Source organism: Poecilia reticulata, chromosome 9 (genome assembly GCF_904066995.2).
Source record: "Poecilia reticulata chromosome 9, P_reticulata-male-v2, whole genome shotgun sequence".
NCBI classification, from domain to species: domain Eukaryota; kingdom Metazoa; phylum Chordata; class Actinopteri; order Cyprinodontiformes; family Poeciliidae; genus Poecilia; species Poecilia reticulata.
The window spans coordinates 31,639,180-31,656,743 of record NC_088838.1 but is presented as its reverse complement, the minus strand read 5'-3'; the positions used below and the strand labels follow the sequence as shown (position 1 = coordinate 31,656,743).

The following is a 17,564-nucleotide window of genomic DNA, read 5'->3' as shown; positions in this document are numbered from 1 at the left end:
TCTGGGTTCTGATTAGCCCATTCCCAGAATATATTTATGTCGTAAAGGTTTTCCACGACAGCAGAAAGCAACAAAAGTTGAACATTTTTCCAACTATCTTGTGTTTTGTTGCTAACCCGAATGCTAACATCATCAGAAAGGGTTGGGGACCAGAAACTAGAAGAAAAAACATCTTATGCACCTGTTGTCCCCTGAACAGGTTTGACATAATTAAAAATAAAAGTAGTAATATATAGATTTTGTTTTTCCTTTTTCTTGACGCGTTTTCATCAAGAAATGTTTGTATTTTGTTTTTCAACAAAGGTTTGTAAAAGCAAAATACAAAACAAAGTATATACATTTCTTGACAAAAACACATCTATAAAGAAAAGCCAAAAGAAAATATACACATTTAATGAAAACATGTATCTAAAGAAATCGTAAAAAAGAAATAGAATACTTTATTGACGAAAATGCATATATAAGGAAACGTAAAAACAAAATATTTACATTTCTTGACAAAATGCATGCGTAAAGAAAAGTAAAAATAAAAATATCTAAATTTATGCTTTTATTTTATTTATGTCACTTTTGGTCTTCCATACACTAAAGGCTGAACTGTATTTACTACTAAAATATTTGGAAATTTTCCACTAATGATATAAACAATTTATTGATTACTGCCAAAAGGTTTGTTCTCTTGATGAAAACGCATATTATAAAGAAACGGAAAAACAAAATATTTACATTTCTTGACAAAAATGCCAGTGTAAGAAAAAGGAAAAACAAAATATTTAAATTTATGCTTTTGTATTTAATTATGTCACTTCTGGTCTTCCATACTATAAAGGCTGACTTGTATTTATTACTAAAATATTTGGCAATTTTCCACTAATGATATTAATAATTCACTGGTTACCTCCATTCGGTTTGTTTTCATCCTCGTTAATTCATAAACAATCAATCATTGAGCTAATTCAGGATGAAAAACATTGCTATGCAACATTTTATTCTACTATTTCATGCTGACTAAGGCATTTCCGTCTATTAATAGCCTATAAGTTGACCAGATGGGAGGGAAACAGCTTACTGGAACATTTTAGTCAGGAGAACCTAATGAGATAAACAAACTAACCAGCAGGGCTTATTATTGAGCTGACAATCCAAAAACACTCCTACACCATTTCTCATTATGACAGCGGACCTGTCTGCTTCCTCTGACCCGTTGAAGCAGAACCGTGCAGGACAGGAGAAACCGTCACGATTGGCAGAAATCCCAGTAGCCATTCAGTCCGGCCGAATTGTCACACCTGCCTGCGGTTCCCAAAATGGCCACCGGTCCGATTTGGACCAACACACACGGTTCAGAACCACCAAGTCTCACAGGAAGTGACAATGTAAGGATGAAAAATAGATCCAATATGAAAATTAACCTGCTGGAACTGTGGAGGTTACTTTAACAAACTGTAATGTTCATAATAAAACAATTAATCTGTAACGACGGTTTATTCTTTGTTCCTCGTACAGAAAAATAAACGTGATTTTTTCTGGAATTTGTCTCATTTCACTGAGAATTTCTCTCGTCTTTTAACTCCTTTCTTTTGATAATATTTTGACTTTATTCTACAATCATTACGACTTTTTTATGGTATTTTTAAAGTCTTGTTCTATTAATATTATGATTTTATTCTCAAATTGTAAAAACTATTTTCTTGTATTATTATGATTTCCTTCCTATAATGTTATGACTTTTTTTGTACAACTTTTTCAAAATCCAAACACGGAGAATCTGTCAAACATGCTTGTCAAACAAGATGGCCGCCTCGGGCGCTCTGACATCACTGAACTGTGGAAATCTAAGGAGTGCATTAGTGGAAAAACATTCAGAACTTAAAAAAATGTAATCTTAAAAAATTTGAATATTCGATAAAATGGATGGACATCTTAATTTAAATCCATTGTCACATTATTTGACAATCTACAAAACTTTCTCTCTAAAAAAAGGCAAAAAAAAGCTTTTAATGCTTCCATGTTTTAAATAAACCACAAATAATACACTGAGTACATAAATTAACCAAAACAAATGTTCCACGCGTCACCTCTCTCTCGGTTTCTGTCACTAATTTCTCTTCAATTTAATAAACACTAGCAATATTTTGACACTTTTCCAAACGGACTGACAGCTCCACTCGGCGTCCCGCGAGGAAAACACCAGAAATGTTGCGTTTGTTTCCCCCATTACTGCGGCGGCCACTCACCCCAAAGTTGGAGGCAGCGAATCTGGCGGGCGCGGAGACGTTTGTGGAGGCAGTGGGGTGGGCGTAGAAGGCATTGATGTTGGCCAGCAGGGTGCTCATCACTGCCGGCACTCCTGACAGCATGTACTTAGACGACAGGCAGGAGAAATGCCTGGAGGGGTGGAGGAAAACGGTCAACGTTTCTGAGTGGCAAAGAAATAAACAACCTTATTTTTCCACAGGGTAACTACAACCCAATGGAAAGCACGGCTTTATTTCGGTTGGTCGGATTGGGGATTCAGAATAAAGCAGGGAAGAAAAACCTGCTGAGTCATGATAGAGCCAGGCGTTCTTTGGTTGCCATGGCGATTCCAGACTTTTCTAAGAAGCAGCAAAGCAGAAGCCTGTGTTGTAAAAATTACATTAAGATTTTTTTTACTACTACATCTCGTTTCCAGTTTTTATTTCTCACTTTTTTTTTTAATTAAATTACAAATGACAGAAAAATTTTTAATTTTTTAAATTTTTTTTTTAATTTCAATCATTTCTTATGCGAGTTGAACAACAAAGTATGCAGTTAATTAATCAAATCGATTCATCGCCCAGTCCTCGTGACAACTTAGGTTTGTTAAGGCCATAGTAATATTACTTTTGTTTATTTTCAAGAAAATAGTTATAGTCCTAGCAGGGAAAAAAATCTATTTTAATATATATATCTATATATATAAACTAAAAATTACAAAAAGCAATTTTAATTAGATAATATCCACGCTTAATGAGAAAAACCTTGGATAATTAATGTCTTATTTTTTGTGTTGGAGCTAACTACAACCTCATTCTCTTTTAGTAAAACCTTTGTATTTCAATCCCAGTTTTAAGTTGGCATTAGCTTCTTTGTTTTCTCCACAGCTTCTTTTCCACTGGGGTGAAGTCTGGTTCAGATCTAATTCATCTAATTCTGGGATTATTGATGAAATTATATCGGTTTGCATTTGCTTGTATGTGGTGATGTGAGCGCACCGAGTCTTTCTCTCCATCTGATCACACGGAGGGGGAAAACGCAGCAGGTCATGCATTCTCATTACGCGAGATAAACTGATTTGCATTCTGTTTATAGTTTATGAAAACCTCGCTGACCCCTCACACACAAAAACACACACACGCACACACACACACACACCGAGCTGCTCAGAAACAATAATATGAAGAATTTCCTGATTTAATTGAGCTAAAATCCAGGAGTAGTTGGTGAACTGCATCAAGCAGCTAGCTTACGTCATGGCCTGGTAGATGGACTCCACGCCGTAGCGCATCGCAAACTCGTCCACGATTTCCTGCTGAACTTCGTCAAAGTAGACCTTCCACGCGTCGTCGCCCTGAGTGGACGGGATCTTCACCATCCCGCCTCCCTCGATGTCCGTCGAGTAGTGAAACATGTTCTGAACGAAAACAAAACTCAAAGAATTAGAAGCTAGCTTGGTGATATAAAGTTGCATTTCGATTTTAGCTCAAGTCAAACTCAGTTAAGCTTATTTACATTATATAAATTAACAACAACATATTTTACATCCTACTCTGCTGCTTCCCCACGTTTACACTCACATTTGAAAATGTCTGCAAACAGATGCGCAATTATACAACAGCTCATCTTTGAAAAGCAGAAGTGGAGCCTCCTGGACAACCAACACATTCTCATAGATCAATAAACATTAAATTATAATTAACATTTAACACTGGAATTGGAAGACATTTTAAATACCTAAAAATAAATAAAACAACAGAAAAAAATAAATTTTGAAGGTCAATTTTGTTTAAATTGACCAGTGTAGAGAAAAGAACCAGACTGAAGATTTTTATCATTCAGTTTTTGGTAGAAGGAGAAAATCAATAAATCATGCTAGCTTTAATTTATGAAGCGATTTATTGATTTATTGCAACAGGCCTATGTGAGCTGTTTTCAGAAGCGGCAGAGACTTGAACAGAAATACAAAAATGTGCCAAACGTGATTTAAAAAATATTTAAATTTGAACGAAGCTCTTTCAGATTCTGAGTCAGTAGCCCTGATTCTTCAGTTCGTACCTCGTGAAGGCAGGTGTACTGCACATGGTACGGCGCCACCTTCTCCTCTCCCTCGATCTCCACGCTGATCTGAAGGCGGACGGCGCCGGACACCGCCGACTTGTCAGTTCTCTTCTCTGACAGGGAAAACACACAGTCACAGATTTACAGGGAAACCAAAGCCCTGCTTCACTCAGCAGGAGCTGAGCTGAACCTTTTCCTTCATGAATGAGTAAAACAGGTGCAGCTTCATGTTTTGTTTTCTTCACCTGATGTAAATTAATGGGTAATTAGTAGGTTTCTGCAGAACTTGACGGGATGCTGAGGAACGAAAGCGGCTTAATGAGCTGTGTTTATACATTGTTTTTTTTTTTTCATTAAAGGTTTTATTGGCTCTAGTGGTCTTTATTTAATAGGTAATGAGAGAAGGGGGAAGACATGCAGAAAAGGTCGCCAGGCTGGGAATCGAACCTGCGACGGCTGCGTCGAGGACTGAGGCCTCCATATGCGGGTTGTGCTTAACCCCAGAGCCACCACAGCAGACCCTATACATAGTTTTGTAGTAATACGTACCCAGGTTGTACCAGACGTCCATTTCTCCACTCAGGGTTCGGACCTCGATGATGGTCTGACCCAGGAAGTCGTCCGACTCTCTCTTCAGTCGCTGCTTCACTCGCGACTTGATGTCGTCGTCCTCGTCCCACACTCGGAGTTTGATCCGGTCCGACGAATTATGGCACTCGCTGCAGAGGCAGAAGATGAATAAAAATAAAAATGAAGAGAGGAAATGTCTCTAGAGCTGTCCAGTTGTTTCTGCAGCTACATGTGTTGATCTCAAGTTGACCTGTGGAGCAAAAAGTGAAGGCGCATGACCCAAACAATCTCATTTAAATCACTTTAGGATTTGACTTCAAATGACATTTAATTAGGGGTGTCTAAACCTTTGAATCAAAAGTGTTCAGAGATCACATACGTTTGAAGATTACTTCAGTGAAACGTAAGGAAACGTAAAAGTGATTTTCTGTGTCTCTAAAGATGAAAGGTGTTAATCAGATGAAGGTAAATCAGGATAATCGCTACTGATTTCCTCACAGATATGAGAGGTTTGAACCAAATGATATCACCACCGTGGGTTTGCAGTGTGAGCGATTTTAAACAAGGGCATAACAAGCAGGAATGTTTTTCATAACAGCCAAAAATCTGCACTCACAAGCTGAACTTTTCCTCCCAGACGGGGTTCAGGTTTCCGTAGATGGTCTTTGTTCTCTTCTTGGTTTTCCCCACCTGGATGGTGACGTACGGGTCGCTGGAGCCGGTCCGGTCCTTGGCCTGCAGACCCTGAGCGCTAACCACTGAGGGAATAACGAAAACACACCATGACTGTGGAAATTGCATAAGAAAAACAAACACCTACTCTTTCTTTTTCTCATTCACACACACACACACACACTCATCAAAACAGAAGATATCACCCACACTGTTATGCAAAGACTCGTAACAGTTTTCGTGACTCACAGGCAGATGCAGGGAAAAGCGATTAACTAAAGTCATCCAGTGCAACAAGAAAACCTCCACAGAAACACGGAGCCTTAATACGAGTTAGAAAGCAGAGAAGGTGGACTGGAAACACTGGAAATTAGATTTTGTTTTAAGATATTTTAAGGAATGAAAATCAGAAATATTCATTCTGTGTGAGCAAAACGTTTTGTGATGCTGCTTAAACTTTTAAAAGTTCATCATTTTATGTGGCAGAGCCACACAATTAAAATTACATTTTGTCTTCAAGACTGTTTAGAATTTGAAATCAGAAAAACAAAATGTGTTTGATAAGTTAGAATATTATTAAAAAGTTTATTTTAGTTTTGATAAAAGTTGCATATTTTCATGCCACACTGTGAAAATAGTTTTGCTGGTTTTTGGAAACTGAAATTCATAAATCGTCTATCAGGTTCGAACTTGTGACTTTAAATATTCTTGATTTCTATGTGATCTTTCTTCGATTCTTTGACTGACTGGCGGTGACTGATAACATCACATCAAAGGGAATTTTACATCAATTGTGGAAGAAAGTCCCAAATTAATTTGCGGAGGTTAAAAAACATATCCCGTCAGTTAACTGTCAACTTTAAACACTTTGCAACATCAATTTAGATCTGATTGAATTATTTAAAGAGGACATGCTAAAAAAAATTAGGTTTTTTTTATCCTTTAAGTGCATTTTTTTAATTGCAGGTTGTAAAGTCTGTTTTGTGCTTCAGCCTTGATGAGCAGGAAAAAACAAAAAAGAAATCCCGTGACCATGAATTAATTTCAGGACCAGCTTTAAGGTTATCTCTGCATCTTTGGGCTCATCACTGTTGATTGGAGAGACAACCTGTGATGGGTGCCATGGCAACACCGCTGCTACGACATGCTGGGATGTGTCTGGTCGCTTTGGTAACAGCAGTCGCCTTGATGCTGGGTGAACTGGAGGTAAACATTGCCTGATGTTCGTATCTGCAGAAACCTGACATGGAGTAATATTCACACAGTGACAACAACCTCAGAGTCACTGAAACGGTTTTCATTTCTCTAAATATATTTTCCAGAATGTGGCATGAGGCATTTTCTGCACCTCTGACTTACAGATACGCTGAAGCATAACGTTGCACGAGCGAAATCCTGCCTCCATCTCCCTGCTGGAGGTCAAAAAGCTGCTAGCTAACGATGATTAGCATTGGTTTTAGCTATAAAGTTGTCAATATATCACTCTAAATCTTAAATGTGCGAATGACGAAAGAAGAAGGGACGTAGTTCTTCACTACTATTTGTCAACACTACAACAACTAAACAACAAGGTGAGGATAATGTTTTAATTAAAAAAAAACAAGGAAGAGAGAAGCAGGTCAGTTATGCTAGCTTGACTTTAACAAACTCAGCATCTAGAGCTGCTGCAGAATTTGGTGTATTTCAGTTCAACTTGAAAAAAAAGGGGATAAACACACCAGTAGAGCAGGTGTTTAAGTTAGCTAACAGAAAAATAGCTAATCTACCGCAGTGTTAGCTTAGCTAATAGCATCGTAGCTAATAGCATCGGTAGCTAATCTACCACTGCATAATCAGAAAATAAGCATCAGACCTGAAAACGAAAACTAAAACTAAATGTTCTGTTCTTTGTGTAGAAAATGTTTTTTGGTGATAAATCCTGATACGTTTAATGCCGTTGCTGTATGTTGCCATGGCAACGAGTCTACCGTGTGGAGTAGCCGGCACAGAGGGAGAGAAAAAGGAAATACTAGTGGTTTTGAGTTGTTTTTATGTGTTATTTTTTATGTGTTATTTTTCCTTTTGCTGTGGCAAACTGCACTAAATTAATAAAACCAAAATTTCCAGGTCTCATTTTATTAAAAACTGGCTACGGATTGGCAGGTAAAACAATCGTCTTTTCACTCTCCAGCGTTGTGCGCATGCGTTAAACCTCTGGATGTAAACAATAACATGGAACGTGTCTATACTGAAGCCTCCTTCAATACATCCTGATCAATTAAAAACAGTCGTCATTTCAGGGTCCTGAGTGTGTCACACATGTGGAGAAACCTACTGCAGTGTGGTTTTTACTTGAGGTATTGACTCCCTGTACAACTTTCACTAAGAGAGGAAAAACTTTGGAGTCCTGTTTGTGCTTCAGTCATACTGCACAGCAGAAACACCAGTTAAAAAGATCCATGACTTAATCACGGACGTGGCACAGCAGAAACAGCAGCCACTGTTTATGGAAGCAGTAATGGACGCCATTATGGGTCGATTTTAAAGTTGTTGAGTAATGGGAGCTGACAGGATCATCACAAGCTCGTAACGAGACGAAGGAAGCTAATAAAAGGAAAGCACAACTAATACCAACGACTTTTAGGGGAGCAATTTCTGTAGAGGAGTCTGTCTGGGTGTGGAGTCAGAAGGAGATGCAATGTGACGCAAACTTCTTTCATAACTTCAGAATGTCGAGGAACAGCTACGAGTTGGAGACTCGGCTCGAGTGGGGACCAAAACGGCAACATTTGCTACATGTTCAGCTGCTGAGGTTTGTTTTCACTCTTTGTTTTCACCGAGTCAAACAAACCAAACTTTGAAAAACCTGTTCCCCTCCTGGCCTGTGGGGGCGCTGCACCAAGAACCACTGGAGGAAACGACACAAAAACCTCTGAAAAAGACACTGAGCACAACTTCCTTCTACACAAAATGTAAACAAAAATGGAGTAGTGTCAGATTTTAGTGGTTGAAGGTAGGATTTTTCTTTAATCTCTTTTACGAGACATTCCTCCTGCTAGCGCTAGGCTAGCACGTTTCTTTTGTATTTACCCAGAATGCCCTGCGCTGCAGTCCACTTCCTGCTTTTGGAGCGGTCTGCGGTCAGCTTGACGTTCACAAATTAATTGAAACCGAACCAGAGTTCACTTTAACCGAACTGACACCGAGGATTGTAGGCGGACCAGAGTAACCGGACTTTCTAGAGCAGGGGTGGGCAACTCCAATCCTGGGGGCCGGTCTCCTGCAACTTTTAGATGTGTCTCTACTTCAATACACCTCAGTCAAATAATGAGGTCGTTAGCAGGACTCTGGAGAACCTGACCGCTCTTAGGAGGTGATTCAGCTGTTGGATTCAAGTGTGTTGGACCAGGGAGACATCTAAGAGTTGCAGAACACCGGCCCTCCAGGACCAGGATTGCCCACCCCTGTTCTAGAGTAAACGAGCCAGAATTCGATTAAAGTGGACCAAACATGCCTGGTGTGAATGCGACCTGAATGGTCAATGAAATAATTGGTGGTAATCGGATAAAACGTGACATGATCATTCTGACTGCTGACACTTCGGATTTACATTAATCCTTTGAACAAAACAGTAGATTTCTGACTAATTTACCTTTAAAAACAACTTTAGAGATAAAGATTAATAACGTTTCAGTTGTCAAATGTGAGATTTCTGTTAGTCACACAAACAACAAAATGCTATTTTTAAAAAGAGTCTCAGTAACGAAAGCAAAACTTTGGAACAAAAGAAAAATCCTTGTGTTCAATCATTCGACTGACTTCACAGAGATATGAGTGTTATCCACACCCAGAGGTTCAGAAAAACATCCTCCTGATGCCACACGCCCTGCGAGGATCTGTACCGCCACAGCGACGATGACGGCATGAAGAAAAACAAAAACAGACATTTTTCTTTCCCCACTTAGGAAAATATTTTCGGTAACACTTTATCTGAAGGGCGGTAAATAAGACTGTCATGACACGGTCATAAACATGACATAACATGTCGTGAACATGAATAAGCCTTCATGAATATTTATGACTGTTGTCATAAAGCGTCTTTCTGTAAATTATGACACTTTTAACATAATTCAAAATGTCTTTGTTATGACAACTTGACATTAACCAATAAATCATTACTGATATAAAGTTGTTATAAAAGTATTACTGATTGCACTTTAAAAATTAGGTAACTTTATGTTATTAAAGGTAAAGTTTAAACAGTCATGATTTCTTGATTAATGTCAAGTTGTCATAACAAAGACATTTTGAATTATGTTAACTTTGTATTAAAAGTGTCATAATTTACCGAATGATAAATATTCATGAAGGCTTATTCATGTTCATAACAGGTGTTTATGACATGTTTATGACAGTGTCATGACTGTCTTATTCACCCAACTTCAAATAAAGTGTTGCCATATTTTCTTTACTTTGATAAAAACGATCTCTGACCAAAAGAAAAACTCTATTCAACACCATTTTAAAGAAAAGATTCTACAAAAAAGACTTTCTAAAATACTCTTTTGCTGTTGCAAGAAGACACACTACAAGGAAGCAGAATCTGCTGAGTCACCAGTTGCTATGGTGATGAAGGGAGAGGTGCCTGAACAATGAAGCAAACGATTTGAAATAAATGTTTATGTCCCTGTTTTTTCCACCCGGTGAAATCTGATCACTCTCAATAAACATTAGACATAAATGCTGAAAAATAATCAGTATTCTTCCTAATTTGCACCTTGTTTAAAAAAAAAAGCAAAATAAAGGAATACACTACCTATGAAATGTAGTTGCTTTTCCTCATGAGTCACAATGTCTCCATGTATTTCTTGCAGCGTTTTTTTACGCAACAGTAGAAGTCAAAACCAAAAATGTGAAAACAGCAAGCCAAAGAGAGAGTGTCGCTTAACGCTCTGAGGTTCATTCAGACTTGCTAAATAAATAAACCATGAGTCAGCATTTTCTCAGGCGTTTAACGGCGTACCTGTGATGGTGATCTTGGCAGACCATTTGGAGGTGCCGTCCAGCACACTCTGCTTGATGCTCTTCATGTGTTGAGCATGAATCATCTTAGAAATGACAAACACTTTCCGGATCTCCTCGAAGATCTCAGGCTTGTTTCTCTCGCGGATCTTCATCCGGTCCTTCATAGCCATGATGATGTGCTGCGTCCGATCTTCTGCCCCCGTCTTCGAACTTTTCTCCGCTGCTCCTAAAGACACAGAAACCAGTTACATCAACACGTCCTCGCACTTTACTATTAGTCACTATGAGCCATATTTTCTCATAGGTTGTGTGGAACTCACAGTGTTCTGCTTCGTCAGCACAGGGTATGATACTTGTCAAATTAAATTTAGATTTTACTTATTTTTTTTATGATCAACAAAAACTGAACATCTCCAAATCAAGTTTAAATATTCTACAAAATAATTTCTTTAAAAAAAAATCTGCAACTAGGGAATGCTCTCACTTTCACTTTCAACCAAACAGCATTAGTGAATCTTCATCAGCGTAGACAAAGTGTTGGCATAAAGTCGCATGAGATTAATTATTGGGTGATTGCAGCAGGAAGTGTTTTACAGTACATAAAAAAGCAATGTCTTCCCACACTATTAAAATGTGCGGCAAGTATTCAATAGCAGGATGTGGCTTCAGATATTTAGTTTTATTCAAAATTAATGACTTAATGACACCTTGAGACATTTCCATATTTTTTAGTAACTCAACTTACTTTGCAGGCAGTCGGCGTTCAGCAGCTCCTGGCATTTCTCATGAACTTTGACCCCACACTCTGCGCAGCGCATGCCCTGCCGAGCGATGCCCCACAGCAGACCCTCGCACTCGTAGCAGTAGGTAGGCGTGGTGGCGGTCCACACCTCGAAATTGTGCGGCGTGGTGCAGGAGATGGGGTAGATCAGAGCCTGCAGAGTCTTCTTGTAGACGTGGTTTTTCTGTGGAAGCAGGAGGAAAGAAAAAACCCTTACTTTATTGACACTAGCTGAGTTGCCACTACAAATGTCTGCAAAACTTTGTTGAAAAAACACATTTTCCCAATTGCGGCGTTTTCGTTAAATATGAAACGGAAATAAAATCACACATGAATTTGTTTGTCTTCTTCCTGGTTTGCACCAATGGCAACCATTGGTTGTTGATCGACCTAAAAAATGTGCAATTCTTCAGATAACTCTTAACCAAACTCATGAAATCTCTCAAAAATGAGTTGAAATTTGGGGTCGTAACATGAAAATCTTAAAAAAATGTTTCATGGTGCTGCAGGATATTGTGTAAATTCCTTGGGAAAATCTTTAGGAACCACGATTTCAGTCCAATCAGCAGGACAACTGCTTTAACCATGGAGCACATGTGGTTGAAATCCTTATTTTCTCCTGTTATCTTTATAAAAAGCAAACAGCTGGCATGGCTCTGCATCAAAATGGCGACAAATGAAGAGAAAGAAGAGTGTTGTGCACCACTAAGAACCTCAAAAGGTGAAAGGTCAGCTGCAGAGATGAAGGTTCAATGATCCGAGGGTTTCAGACTCCCACTGAGAAATGTGCTAATGGGAGCAGAGAATGCTGAGCACCGGCAGCAGGTGGTTGTTAGCGCCTCTGCACACACAGCGAGACGAAGACTTCTGGACAACGGCGTCGCAGAAAGAAGAACAGAAAAGAAGACGCTTCTGTCCCGAAAAATATGGAGGACAACATCCTTCTGCTGACAGTTTTGAACTAGAAAGTCATTTGTCCTGAGAAGAAAAGGTTAAAATCCACCATGAGTTATGGATGGTGTCAATAGTTAAGATCCCTGATGAAATGAAGGTGTTTGGACGCTTCTTATCCCAGAGAACTGCCTGTTTTCTCCCTGACTCTGAACAGAAACCTGCTGAATACAGAGCAGAAAAATACACAGAAATCTGTAGATTATTTCTGGATTTTCCAGCTGCGTTCCCATTAAAAGTGTTATGCAAATGTTAAAGATTTTATGCTTTCGTGAACAAGTTAGGATAGGTTTATGGTTTGTCCGAAACATGTTTGTTACATTTTTTGCACAAAATCATTCTTAGATAATAAGATTTTAGGTTGATCTTTTCAGAATGAACTGTTAGGACCTCTTGTCACTTTAAATCCAACAAGCTGCTGTTGGCCACGCCCCCAACTCAACGTTTACACTCGCATGTGATAATGGTTGCAAACAGATGTGCAATAAGACAACCGTACATGTTTGAAAAGCAGAAGTGGAGCCTCCTGCACAACCAACAAGAAAGCAGCAAGTGGTTTGTGGATGGCAAGCCAGCAACAAAACACAACCTGACCAAACGCGCCAGAGCTCCTCTTGGGTTGCTAGGTAACAGGCTGAACCTGTTAAGAGTTTCATGCCTCTGGTAAGGTACAGTGGATGGGAAAATTTATTGCATCAGATCTTATTTAGTAAATTTATTTTCAGCTTACCTTTGGCAAATTAACTCTTTTTTGGAAAAAAAAAACACTTGAAGGAAGCATAAAACCTTTATTCTGAAATTCAGAAAGTTAAAAGTTAAACTCTGTGTTTTTTGTCCAATGTTTTGTTCTTCTCAGCTGATTTCCTTATTTTTGCTCACCATGAACAGGATTAGTTATTTACTGAAATGAAGATTTGAAACTAAGGTTATTAAAGTAATAATAAGTCTATATTTACCACCAACAAGGACTAGAGGCATGAAAAGATGCTTTTATCTCATTTTTACTCCCAGTATTCCCAGTTTCACCTTGCAGCTCTTCTCCACTAGATTGTTTTCTCCTACATGCCGTAGAGTAACCTACTTTGTGCACCTGAATTATTAATGTTTCTTCCAATGTAAAATGTAATCATCATTATAAATTGACAAATTACAGTGCTGTCAGCACAAAGCAAACCATGAGAATTATGGAGGCACACTTCGGATCCATAACGCTGACTCAGCAAAACTGAATTCTCACAATCATTTCCAACAAATGATGAACAGCTTGGTTACAGGAGACACAGGCGAAATGAAAAACTGAGCAGAAACTAATCACAAAGCGTTTAAACGAGATAAACAAGATGAACTACTCACAAGCTCTTCATCTTTTAGGGAGGTCCGAGTGGCCAGAGCGTAGTTCAGTCTGGCCTTCCTGGACTGAATCATGGACTGGAAACAAGAGAAAAGTGAGAAATCAGAAATTTACTGCGACACACAGCCAAACACTGTCAAGATTAAAGCAATTATTTGAAGAAATTCTTGTTTTGATGATTGATTCTTTTAAGTTTGAAGGTGAAATTGCAAAAACATACAATGGACCATTTTCTTTTTGTCTTCCAAACATTTCAGGGTTTATTCAGGTTCCACAAACTTTAAGACTTTTTAAGACCATTTTAAAATAACATTTAAGACCTACATCATGGCAAGGACATACAAGAGAAATGCAGAGGATCAAAACTGTGACATTTCTGGGGTCTTTTCTCATATAATCAAAATGGCGTATAGCACTCCAGCTAACTGGCAATGTAGCCATATGCTAGCTGCTAATAACTTCTTTGTCATTAGAAAGTCACTAATAAGCTAGATAGCTTTTTAACTGTCAGCTAGGTAGTTAGGTACCTAGCAAGCAAGTATTAGCATCTTTTTAAGACCCGTGATTAACATATTTAAGGCCAAGTTACATTTCCTTTAATAAATTTAAGACATATTAAGGCCTCAAGTTTAGATAAATGAACGCAAGATTATCTAGGGATGTGTGGACACCCTGCATTTTCTTCCCTAAAATGTTTGACACAGTTCTCAAGGTTTTCCCTACAATTTAAAAATAGGACTAATTAAGTAAAAATATCCAAACGAGCAAGCAAATTTTAACTTTAACAGCTGGAAATGAATAAAAGTATTATAGGAGTCGTATTACTTAGGTTTATATTCGTTAACCTTTTGATGTGCGTTCGGTTTGGAGCGGCTCTTAGGAGCTTTTCTTTATAAATCTTTAAGCAACGTGAATGAAAGCTCAAAAGCAGTTTTTGATGCTGCAACGACTCTTTGATGCTGCGTCACACCTGTGAAACGCCTCAAACATTTTAAACCCAACAGCACAAGCTGTCAGAAACCATTAAAACAAGCCGCCTCATGGCTTCGTAATGCATTTCTTCTACTGGAATGAACATGTTATACGACAATGAAGCAGAATCAATAGGTGGAAAGATTTAAATGTGTCATTTTCTAGTTTTAACAGTTGTGAAAACAGCATGGAGATAACTGTATTTTACTGCTGTAACAATCTAAAACAGAAAAAATGCTAAGTCCTAGTTTTAAACTCAAATGCCTTGTTTTTAAAATTAATTTAAGACATTTTAAGGCCTAAATTTTACACATAACCCAGCAGTTTAAGCCCCTTCTTTTGCCTTTTTCCTACAATTTTCAAAAAGCCAAATATGTAATAGTATTTGGTTTTGCGCTACTGATGTTAATCAAAACATTTTCATGTAAAACTGAAATCAAGCAGAGGGCCTTTCGCTTTTCTTTATCAGTCCAGTTCAGTTTGTGAACACAAGACAAAAAACCCCTTTCAGCTGATTTTATTTTGTGTTTGCTTATTGGTCTGCATGCTGGTACAAAATACGATTTCACCACTAGCAGTCTGAATTTAAAACCAAACCCATCAAACCTGCAGACTAAAGCAAATACAACCTCACTGGTCTTTTACTCACCATGGCCTGAGCGGCGACAATCACAGAGAGGGAACGTGAGCAAAGAGAGGAAGGACAGAGAGCATAGAGTCACATCGTTATGCTTTAGCCTTGACCATTGTCTTATTCACTTTTGATTTCAAACACAAAATATCAACCTGAATATTATTTTTTCTTTATCTGTATGAAAAAAGAAAACAAAAAATCTCCACAAACATTAATTAATAGTGAGCAGACACATGACTTCCATGATGTCTAATAAATCCTGACACTATTAATGTGAAAGTGCTTTTTTTGTTCATTTTTCCTGTATCTTCTCTAAAAGTATCAATCTGCATTATTTTAAGTGTGTAAATGTTAAAACATTATATTGGCTCAGCACAGCATTCATTCTGCAAACCCTGTAATTGCGCTGTATGGCTCCCTAATTAGAGAAACCTGCTACATAATAGACACTGTTGTCATCCACTTGCATTGACTAATGTCACTAAGAAAGTGTTTTATGAAATTAAACATCGATCTCATGCATGAATGGAGGTATAGTTTGCAGATATTTACAGATGGTTGCTAAGAAACCTTCTTCTTACTTTTAAGTATTTTGCGCCACTTGGTGAGGGTATAAACACCCCAACATTGTTTCATTGCGACAAAATGACAACTTGATTGGTGTTAAAATAAAAGTATAAAATAATAAAAATGTCCTTGTTTTATTTTAATACAGGAACTGCTTGGTTAATGTAAGAGAATAATTTTCTGGTCCTTTTTATAAATTTACATCTTCTCACTTAATGTTGAAATAAATTATTCTCTTTGATGGCTTCTTAAAAAGTAAGCCACAGTATATAAAAAAATTAATTTAGATTCAATGTCAAGATTATACAAAAACAATAATACAAAAACTAAAATTAACTTCAAGTTGTTTTCCAGAAAGAGGTTGAAAACATGTTGATGTCTCTCTTTTCCAACAGTAATTTTTCTCTGCTTAGTACATCTCCAAATATAAATTTAATCGGTGGAGTTTTGACTTAGTGCAGTGAATTTCAAAACTGTCAAAGGAAGCAATAAAAAGTATTGATGGGATAACTCACCAGTTCACTAACAAGAGGGATAGGCCTCTTCTTGCGGAGGTCTGGCATGCTGTCGATGCCAAATGGTGTGTTTGCCCTTCAGCGGACAAATAACAGAAAAAATACATAAAAACAGAATAAACTTTGTACCGTTCACTCAAGCAAGCACACATAAAGCTTTACAGACCCTGGCTTGGCCCACGGCTGCTTGCTGGGGTCACCATCTTGCGTTTGGCTCTGAAATAGGAGGTCATAGGTCATGCATTAATTAAGTTAAAAGCGAAAGTTTGATTGAAGGAGAAAGGAGCATGCAAATGCAAAAGCATAAGATAAAAAGGAAAGTGAATAGCAAATAACAAGAGGGAAACGTTGAGACTAAAGTGTGTTGGTTGAGTTTCAGTTCTGCATGCCAAACACCTTTCAATCAATCATTTTTATTGATTTGTGAATATTTACATTGAGCGAGATGATGAAAATAAGATTTCTATAGAATATTCTGTTATGGACAACATTGTGTCCATCAACGCTACTTTTAAAAATCAAGTAGGTATAATTATGGGTCTGCCAGGATCAGTATAAACATAGCAGCTGCAGAAGAAAATGAACCACAGAACAAAAAGATAACTTTAAGACGGTTGGTTTTAAGGTGACCTGATCTCCATCTTGACTTCCATCTGTAAAACAGCGAGACAGAAGACAGAAGACAGAAGAGACAAAAATAGTCATTGACCAGCTTGATTCATTGTGTAAAAACAACAGCGTTACAGTTTAAAAGCGGCACAGACACTGAGTTTTCCTACAGATGGGGTCTGAGGTCATAAATGTTTCATTAACATGTATAATTCATCATGAAAATGACTCCTAATATTTTCCCCGATCCCCGGTCTTTAACGTCCGACTTGATTTCCGAGGAGATAATTAATGTTTTCTAATTCTGCAAATGGATCGTGCTGACGCCTTGGAGAGGAGCAAGGGAGTCCTGAGTGGCAGCTGATGCATTACTCACAAGTGGGTAGAAATTATCATTCTAGAATAGACCACGGTACAATAAAATACCCCGGGGAACTTTAGATAAAAAGCAATAACTGCCCATCTCTAAATGGGTACCAGAGACGCTCCCTTTATCTGGGAAAATCACACTAACAGAAATGATCAAAGACCTGGTGTCAAAAAAGGTCAATCAATCACCTATCAGAGCCGCAGACAGGTAGCAGTAGACACATGTACAGCACTGTTCAAAAAGTTTTAAAATGACCCTATCTTATTTGT

The 17,564-nt window shown here is 38.0% G+C and overlaps 1 protein-coding gene across 1 annotated transcript in view; it reads right to left on the bottom strand.

The window, feature by feature from the left end:
• Window positions 1-17,564, bottom strand: part of LOC103469794 (protein unc-13 homolog B) — an 89,042-nt gene that overhangs the window by 51,566 nt on the left and 19,912 nt on the right. Inside the window, exons 3-13 of the mRNA XM_081610932.1 lie at window positions 16,947-16,969; window positions 16,483-16,532; window positions 16,317-16,392; window positions 13,631-13,705; window positions 11,291-11,510; window positions 10,544-10,771; window positions 5,486-5,627; window positions 4,849-5,018; window positions 4,297-4,412; window positions 3,492-3,655; window positions 2,238-2,388 (exon numbers count right to left, since the gene is read on the bottom strand). Of these exons, the coding sequence (XP_081467058.1) occupies window positions 2,238-2,388; window positions 3,492-3,655; window positions 4,297-4,412; window positions 4,849-5,018; window positions 5,486-5,627; window positions 10,544-10,771; window positions 11,291-11,510; window positions 13,631-13,705; window positions 16,317-16,392; window positions 16,483-16,532; window positions 16,947-16,969 (1,415 nt within the window). The remainder of the gene's footprint in view (window positions 1-2,237; window positions 2,389-3,491; window positions 3,656-4,296; window positions 4,413-4,848; window positions 5,019-5,485; window positions 5,628-10,543; window positions 10,772-11,290; window positions 11,511-13,630; window positions 13,706-16,316; window positions 16,393-16,482; window positions 16,533-16,946; window positions 16,970-17,564) is intronic.